This window comes from Pseudopipra pipra, chromosome 1 (assembly GCF_036250125.1).
Source record: "Pseudopipra pipra isolate bDixPip1 chromosome 1, bDixPip1.hap1, whole genome shotgun sequence".
Lineage (NCBI taxonomy): Eukaryota > Metazoa > Chordata > Aves > Passeriformes > Pipridae > Pseudopipra > Pseudopipra pipra.
The window spans coordinates 1,966,212-1,975,293 of record NC_087549.1 but is presented as its reverse complement, the minus strand read 5'-3'; the positions used below and the strand labels follow the sequence as shown (position 1 = coordinate 1,975,293).

The 9,082-nt window shown below is 51.0% G+C and overlaps 1 protein-coding gene across 1 annotated transcript; it reads right to left on the bottom strand.

Moving 5' to 3' along the window:
• Positions 1-2,276: 2,276 nt before the first annotated feature.
• On the bottom strand, positions 2,277-8,361 carry ARC (activity regulated cytoskeleton associated protein). The gene is made up of 3 exons (XM_064640808.1): positions 5,087-8,361; positions 4,401-4,567; positions 2,277-4,005 (listed from the first exon to the last, which is right to left on the bottom strand). Exon 1 carries the CDS (start codon positions 7,854-7,856, stop codon positions 6,639-6,641), a length of 1,218 nt encoding a protein of 405 aa, XP_064496878.1. The 5' UTR covers positions 7,857-8,361; the 3' UTR covers positions 2,277-4,005; positions 4,401-4,567; positions 5,087-6,638.
• Positions 8,362-9,082: the final 721 nt, after the last annotated feature.

Sequence of the window (9,082 nt, the reverse complement as noted above, 5' to 3'; positions counted from 1 at the left end):
AAGCCCTCTAAGATCACTGAGTCCAACCTGTAACCCAGCACTCCCAGATCCACCACTAAACCATGTCCAAAGCCTTTTGAGGCTTTCCAGGGATGGTGATTCCACTGGGCAGTTCCCTGGGCAGCCTGTTCCAATGCCTGGCCACCCTTTCAGTGAAGGATTTTTTTATATAATATATAATCTAAACCTCCCTTGCTGCTGTTTCCTCTGGTCCTGTTGTGCTTGTGAATATCCCTGATATTGGGATCATGGCCCAGAAAACACAGGGATGATTCCCACTCTGATTTTGGAGAGGATTTCAACTAGTTTGAGGCAGTTCATCCATCACTGGGCTGCATCTCGTCCAGGTGACTCTCTGTTCCTAGAGCCAGGAGCAGAAATAAGACATTTTTTCATTAATTAAAAGTGTAGGTCCAGCGACTCTCTGGACCTTTTCATCTGGAACTGTCAGAATGAAAGCAAACAACAACTACTAGAGTCAAATCTGGAAGGCTGTGGAACAAAATTGGAAACCCAATGAGTTTGTCTGGCACAGGCAGGAATTTCCCAGCCTCATCCACCTTTCTCAACTCCCCCAGCAGGGCATTTCCATCCTGTCCATCTTCCTCCACTGTAATTTGGCCATCAATTCTTCCCAGCTCTCCACACCAACCTCTCCGCACCAACCTCTCATTTACCCCTTCCCTCACATCTCCCTCAATGATCAACCACTGATCTTGTGGATGATCTGGAGTGGGCCATGTGAGGATTGATGGTGACAAGGAGAGATTTTCACCTCTTTTAAGTGGTTTTTCCTACTTTTAATTCCCACAGCGAACAGTGGAGTTCTGCCCCCCTCTGCTGGAAAAGCTCAGCACCTCCAGCTGAGCATCAAATCCTAGAACATCCTGAGCTGGAAGGCACCCACAAGGACCATGAAAGTCCAGCTCGTGTCCCTGCACAGGACAACCCCAAAGAATCCCTTCATGTGCCTGAGAGTGTTGTCCAAACACTTCTTGAACTCTGGCAGGGTTGGTGCAGCTCTCGCTTTTCGCTCTTTGAGGCATCACGTTGGTCATGTCCCTTTTGGTCGTGTCCAGAGACCATGAGAAGTCTAAACCTGCTCTCCTGCCCCAGTTCTCCGCACTGTCCCAGGATGGGGTGGCACTGGCTGGACCCCTCTGATGGTTTGTCCCCTCAATTCTTGTTTTTCCCCTTTTTACTGATGCCAGAAGTGGGGATAGTTCAGCTGAGGAACCAAAGTGCACCCTCAAAGCTTCTTCCTCACTCCTGCAAAGATTTTGTGGTTGGATGAGCTGTAAAGAGCTGGAGATACAAAGGTTGGCAGGTCTCCTTTTGGCCATCTGACCATTTCTGCCTTCCCAACCTGAGCTCAGAAGGGGTATCTGGGCGGTTCACTTGGCAGGGCACATTTGTTCTCTGTTGGGAAAGGGATGAGTCCATTGGTTTTTCCAGCTGACCCACCCAAGTGCTCATTGTTCACCCCTGATATTCCCAACACCATCCCTGTTGGAGAGTGACTAAGGACAGAGCAGGGAATGGGGGCTAAATCCACCTGAGTGCAAAACTTTTCCAGAAGAGGCAGGATTTGCAGAGGCAGAGCAGAGTCCTCTATACCTAGAACATCTGTGGGGCCAGAAATTTGAGCCCAAACTATTGCAAAAACACACATTTCAGTTTAAATCACTCTGAGTTCCATCCCCTACTATATTCCTTTATGTTCCTGTATGTTCCTACCTCCAGTCTGGATTGCCCAGGGATTTTTTTACAGGTAATGAACCCAAGGAATTTGGAAATGCATCAATAAACAAAGCACCAGGCTGAATTTCTCCTGGGTCTCTCTGTTGCTGAGTGCTGGTTTTCTCCCTGCTGAAGCCTCTTTGGAGGTCAAGTAGAGCTGATTGAGGTTTAGAGATTTCTTTACCTTGTCCTGACTTACCTCAGCTCTTCTGTGCATATCATTTCTCAGAAATGGGTGGGAATGTGATCCCCTCCTGTTTCAACAGCCTTGCTCTCAGCTGTACCCCACAAGAGCCCTCCACATCCCACAGTCCCATGAGGGATTGCTCCCACCTCATGGGCTGCATGTGACTCAGATGCCAAACAACTCCCTCAAAACACCTCCCTGTTCTCCACATCCAACCCCTCCTCTGCAAAGATTTTTCTCAGATCAAGTAAGCCCAAATGGCTGACAAACCCAAACTTTCAAAGGGCAGCAGGTACTTTTGTTGCCCATAAACCAAGGAAGAAAGACCGGAAAGCGAAGCACAAAGCAATTGAAGCAGAATATTTCAAAGTTTTATTGTATAAATCTACAAAAGGCTTTGCTACAATAGCAAATAGAGTGTAGCACTATTCTATTGACAGGTTCTAGTGGCTTGGGGTGATCTTGTAGCTCCAACATGACACATGAGGAATAAACTGCCTGATACAGTCAGATCCAGGGCAGGTGATGTCGGCTTACAAAGACCTTTGGCTTCAACCCCTACAACCTGCAGCGATTCAATGGGTTTGCCTTTTGTACAAGGTTGCTTGAATTAAGAAGATCTCTAGTAAAAATAAAAAACTCTAAAGAAGTTTTGTCAGAGTTCAAATGTAAAACTGCCTAAGGAGGAAAAAAAAACCGCAGTGGTTGAAATCTGCTGAAGTTTCAGAGACAAAACACATACACACTTCTTCATTCATGTGGCTCTGCCCCAGGAAAATAAACTACCAGCCCTTCCTGGGGAGGCTGGTAATATAAACCAGGGTGCTACAAGTAAAGCTCCAATTTGCCAGGAGCAACAGGTGAAATAAAATCAGTCCAGGAGATTCAGTTCTTCACACTCCAAAAAGGCAGTTGAAAATGTATAAACCTCAGGACCAAACAACCAAGTAGCACAGACAGGCTAATTCATTAAAAAGGCAGGAAAGCCTATGGGGAAAAAAAATAAAATGCCTATTGAGGCAGTCAAGTCCCTTGAAAGGGACTGTGAAAATTAAGCACCTCAAAATCAAACATCATTCTGACCTTGAGATGATGCCTGTGGAGTCTGGCTTGACATGGTTTTCCAGAATTTTCTGGTCCCGGACATTTTTGCTGAGCCTTGTTGGAATGTACCCTGGGTCCACCCCAGAACTGGGCTGAGGTGGATTTGTTTGCCCGACACACACCCCCACAGCAACACCACACACACCCACACACCCCCAGGACAGTTGGCTCTGGAAGAGAGAGGAACCAACTGGACCCCTTGAGCTGAGATGTGAAGCAAAACTGCCTCGTCCAACTCACTCGTCCCTTTGGGCTCCCTGGGTCTGGATGGAAACAGTCCCCCCAGAGCCAGCACAAGAACCCCAGTTCTTGCAGTAACTCTGGCCCATGCAGATCCAGAGAGCTCCTGCTGCCTCCCAACACTCTCCTCTCTGGCAAGACAGTTGTGCAGGCTCCACGAGTTCAGACAAGCATCAGGAACACCGGGATGCTTCTCCGAACCTCCGGAGCCCTTTGAGGTTTGAAACTTGTACCCGCATGAAATGAAGCTCCCCCCGAAAAACTCAGGAAAAATGAGTTGCAGCATTGACAGCCTGGAGGGTTCGTAGCCTAAGAAGGGTCAGCCTTTTGGCAAAGTTAATCAGGAAAGTTTTTTGGAGCTGATAATCTGGTGAAGAGTTCTTCAGGTGAGTCCCAGCGGCCCCAAATCGCAGAGGTTTGTTGTCATCTCAACACACAGTCAGCACAAGCCCAGCATCTTTGCTGTCCCCAAAACCTGCACTTGCTTCTTCTCTTCTGGCCTCTTGGCTTCTCTTTCCATTCTCAGCACTTTCTTCTGTGCTTGGAATATCTGAACCAGCTCAGACTTTTCTTCATGCTGTTGGAAGTGGCTTCCCCCTTTCACTGGGACTCTCAGCACCTTGAACACAGGGAGGCTCTTTGGTGCAGGATTTGCCCTCGGTCTTCCTGCAGCTTCTTCCCTGGGAAAGCTCTTGGGCACAGAGAAGGAAGCTCAGCAACAGCAGCAGGGATTGCTGTAAAACAGAAAAAAAATGCAGCAGCTCTGATTAGATCTCTAAAGAGGAGAATAAAGGAGATTTCTCAGGAGTTGGGATTAAATTTAGCTGTGCCCACGAAGTGTCTGCAGCCTGGAGGACCCACCAGGTGTTGGTGTCCAAGGATTTGCCAATGGTCCAGCAGAGGGAAAGGCCCTCTGCTGCAATGCACTGTCCCCAGAGCATTAATTGGGGCTGGTGCTTGGGTTCTGACCCCAAGAAGCTGAAATGCCACCTCTCTGGTGGTGTCAACCTCTTGCAACCACCAGGGCTGAGGTCTCAGGACCAGCACAGATGTTTGTACCTGGGCTATTCAGTATCTCAAGGCACTGGGGAGGCTGAAAGGCCCACAGGGTAAGATGGGAGGTAATTACCTGTGCCAGTCTTTCCTTCAGCTGGTGGAGCTGGCAGCTGGTGGCTGTGGACTCTGAGAGCAGGTCTGATGTCAAATCCTTGGGTTTGAAGGTTTTTCTGGGCCTTTCCTTCCAAATCCTGAGTGCTGTGAAGTGATTCCTTCTCAGAGGAGGATCTGAGTGAGTCACTGCAACCAAGAGGAGATAATGTTTGTAATGCATGGCCAGCTCATCCTCAGCAGTGACACCCACTCCCCCATCACTCATCCCAGGGCATTAGTGAGAAATGCTCCCAGAGCTGCTCACAAACCAACTCACTCCCAACAAGTGAGAGGAGAGCCCCCACATTCCCAAGACAGGCTCCTAACAGGGCTGCAGAGCAGACCTGCCCCTCCTTTGGGCTGTGCATGGACCTGTGGTTGTTACCCCAGCCCAGAGCTTCATGTGGCAGGTGCTCAGGGTGAGTTAATGAAGAAGCTTCCCATTTCCTCCTCATCTCTATGAGAAAGTGCAAGATGCTGCTCTCTTTGGAAACTTTTCCCACTCCTTGTCCTGCATTTCCCTTTGACTGCCTCTACCTTACCCTTTCTCCCAACCCTAGTGCTTCATGTCCCATTCCAGACTAGTATTTATCCCAGTACAAGCTTCCTACTGGATGGGCTATGGCTAATTTAGGTCTGAGAAGAGAATGCAGGAAGTCTCCTTACCTTCAGCCTCTTGGAAGGAGTCGCAGCCAAGGCCTTCTGAGCCACCAGTGCCACGTGTCCCTGCTGTGGTAGTGCCAGGAGCATCCCAGGGTCACTCCTGCTGCTGCATCCCTGCTCCATCTCCTGCACAGGCGCTGTTCATTTGGGCTGGTGGTGAATGCAGATGATGCTCAAGATAATGCTCCAGCCTCTAGAAGCTTTGAAGAGCCAAACTTCATGAATGTCTTTCATCTCTAAAGTCCCATCCTCAAACTCTGGCCACAGATGAACACTGAGCATTTACTGTCTCCACACGGAAAAAGTCACGAAGTCCAAGTCCACCTCCATCCATGGATAGATGTTGTAGAAAGTTCCTTGTGAGCAGACACTGCTCTGTCCTCAGGTGCTCCAGGACAGGCATTCCAGGCTTTCCAAGAGCATTTTGAGCCTGTCTGTGTGAACAGAAGCTCTTTGCTGAAGCTGTGCTGGGCACACACGTCCTCTTTTCACATCTTCTCTTTGCTTTTACATGGCAAAAGCTCCTGTTGCCTCCACACATCAGCGTGGACTCGATTTGCTGCTCTGGGGATGTTTTGCTCTGAATTTGGGATGTGTTTGTTTGTTTCGTTCAAAGAATAAGGATTTGGATTTCCCTTCCCTCCCCCCACCCTCTCAAAAGAGCTCTGGTGTCTCCTCTCTCCACCTGGATGCCCTCCCTGAAAGGAAGCAGACTGCTCCTTCAATAAATGAGCCCACAATTTAATTAGGAAATCTGTTTCCTGCTGAATGCACAGGATAATGTGCAGAGAAAGGGGGAAATTTGCCTCTGCACTGCAGTGGCCTTGATTGGAATGAGCAGAAACTCAGACAAGGAGTAAACCAATAAAGCCTCTCGAGAGGAAACACATTAAAGCAGGTATTAGGTGCAGAGAAATGAAAAACATCAGAAATAATCCAGACTCTTAAAGCTTTCAATTCCTGAAGTAATAGGATTTTTTTTCCTTCACAAAACAAAAAAATAATCAAAAAAATAATTTAATCCTTTGGAGCAAGTAAGAGCAGGAGATTGCAAAGAGAGCAGAAGCCTGGTGGTTAATCAGAAACAGGCAAGGGTCAAAAGAAAGCTGTGTCCTTAGGACAGGATCACCTCCTCCGAAGAGGGAGGAGAGAAGGAAAAGGAGAGATCCAGATGGGTAGGAACCCTCAGCCAATTGCTGCACTCGTGTGAAGTCCTGGAGAGCCGCCAGTGCCGAGCGGCTGCTTCAGAAGTTGGGAATTGTCTCTGGTTTCTCGTCAGGGATCTCATAAAATGGTCTGTTCCCCCCAGTGGTGCCAGCGGGGTCTCCAACACCCCCGCCTTGCAGGGCTCAGCTGAGGTAGGCAACCCCACCCTAAGGTGCCTCTGCCCCACCACCTCCCTCCCCCCACGAGCAAAGTTAACAACCCCTCTGCCCTGGGCTCTTGGGCTGAGCACACCTCATGTCCTGTCTCAGCCAGAGCCTCTCTCCAAGGAGAAGCTTCCTAAATAAGCCCCCTTCTCCCTTGCACTTCACCCAGAGCGCTGCAGAGCAGCTCATATGACAGTGGCTGGGGGGCTGGGGGGCTGCTCAGGTTGGGTCCCGTTGCTCGGCACGGGACTGGCAGTGGTTGAGGGAGGCACGGTGTCCACGGAATCCCCTGGCTGGATCTCGGGGGTCCTCTGTGGGCTGGGCTCCTCAGAGTGCTCGATGCTGCCCTGGACCTCCTTCCCTCTTTGGATCAGCTGCTCTAAGGTCTTGGGCAAGGGGTAGCTCAGGAAGCGCTTCAGTTTGGGCTGGAGGGTTCCTACCACGTACTGGATAATCTCCTCCTCGTCGGCGTCCACATAGAGGGTCTGGTACAAGTCCCTCTTGCGCCAAAGGAACTGATCCAGGGGCTCCCCCTCTTTCTGGGGCAAATCCAGCTCCCTTTTGATGGCATCCCTAGTCAGGGTGCCCTCGCTGTACTGCAGGAACTCCTTCTTGAACTCCACCCAGTTCTTGACGGAGTCCTGCTTGTATTCCCACCACTTTTTAGCTGGGCCGTTCATGTGGTTTTGGATCTGAGACAGCCAGTACTCCTCAGTCCCACCCACCTGCTTTAAATATTCCTCCAAGTGGCTCAGGAACTCCCGGGGATCCTCAAACACCTGGGTCTCCACCGGGGAGGCCGGAGCATCCTCGGACACAGAGACCCACTGGTAGGAATCGTGGCCCTGGGGGATGCTGGGCACCTCCCCGGGGGGAGGGGTCAGGGCATACATTTGGCTCATGTCGAGGGCATAGTCATAAATCTCCCCCTCACTTGGCCTGATCTCAGGGCCTCCCACCCCCACAGACACCGTCTGCTTGCCCTGGTCCCCGGGGCAATATTTGCCCCCCATGGACTCCAGGCGGTCAGCCCACTTTTCCAAGCGGAAAAACACCTCCTTCCAAACATTCATCTCCCTCTTGACCCACCTCTCCAGGTGGGCAATGGTCTCCTGGCATCTGGCCAGGCAGGCCTTGATGGACTTTTTCCACCTCTGGTTTTCAGTTGGGACATGGTCCTCTAAGTTGTTCTCTAACTTCCCCACGGATTTCTGCAAACCCTTCAGCTCCCGCTCCACCTGCTTGGAGACCTCGGTCAGGAGGTGCCTGTGGGTCCTCCTGACGTGCTCCAACATTTCTGCCCTGCACTTCCCAATCTGCAGGATCACATTGGGCTTGTTGGCCACTCCACGATGCCCCTGGAAGGAGTGGATGCCCGCGTTGGTGACATTATCCAACTGCATGGCCGCGACCGTGCGAGTGTCAAACAGGGAAAGAACTGGGTTATGAGCCCTGGCACTGGAGCTAGCTCCCAAAAACCCCCACCACAACACTTCCTGAGAGACACACAGAGACTCCGAAACCCCCCTCCAAGGACTTTTCCACACAAACACAACCAAATCAGAAATCACCGCAGAGCGAGCCGGTCGGTCCCCGTGGATCCCAGACTGAGAGTTGGAGGGAAATTTCTTCCGGTGCCCAGCTGGAAACTCCTGTCTCAAGTGCTCAGCGTGTCCCAGAGAGAACCAGGATCCTCCAGGAAGAAGGAGAGGAGTTGGATAAGGTGTCCAATCCCGTTGCTCGTCCGGAGCTAAGGATCTTCAACAGCGCCAAGTCCCCGCTGGAGAAAAACACACGAAGGAGCTGCTGCAAAAATCCGGGTGATTCCTCCTCGGGTAAAAGTTGGCGAGCCAAAAAATGCTTTTCCACTAGAGATGCAAAGAGCTGCTTCTCTTCCCTGGCTGAACTGCCACTAGTCCAGGCTCCTCCATCTACTTATACTCCGCACGGCTCAACATGTGGGTGGTGCTCTGCCTCCTCCCGCACTCCCAGCGCAGCGTTCATTGGAGGAGAAGCGAGGCCGGTGTCTGTGGCAACCCAGATTTTGGCAGCCTCCCCTCGCTTCCCACCCCCTCGCTCACGCCCCCAGACTCGACGCGAGAAGCACTTGAAAGGTGCTGGAGACAGTTGGAGGGATGGATGAGTAATCGCACCTTCCGCCTTTCGGGCTGCGGGAAAAGCACTTATTCATTCCACAACTATTTACTCAGCAAGGTCACCGTTAACGTGCTTTCCCCTGGCAGGGCTCAGCTGAGGAGGAATTCAGGGTGTCACACACAGGCACACGCCCCCGGGCCCCCACACATACCCCCAAATGTTCACACACACACACGGGATGAGCTCACTCCTAATGCAAGTCCCTGGGAATGGTGGTAAATCGGCAGGAAAAAAAAAAAAAAAGAAGGAGAGAAAAGAAAAGAGGAGGGGGGGGAGCAGAGGGGGAAACACTCAAAGGAGCCAATTCAGCACAAAGTGGAACACTCTGGACTTTCTCAGGCGCTGGTAGGTGGGAGTCATCCCCACTGCCTAATTGCACCAGACCAACTGCTATCCCGGGAATATTCCATGAGGGAGGGGGGGGCGACATCCTGGGTTTTGCATGGAATTAAATCCGCCCATCAAAAGCCTG

What these genes read in the sequence shown, in the direction of transcription:
- ARC (XM_064640808.1), bottom strand. Translation starts at nt 7,856, where the DNA reads ATGCAGTTGGATAATGTCACCAACGCGGGCATCCACTCCTTCCAGGGG.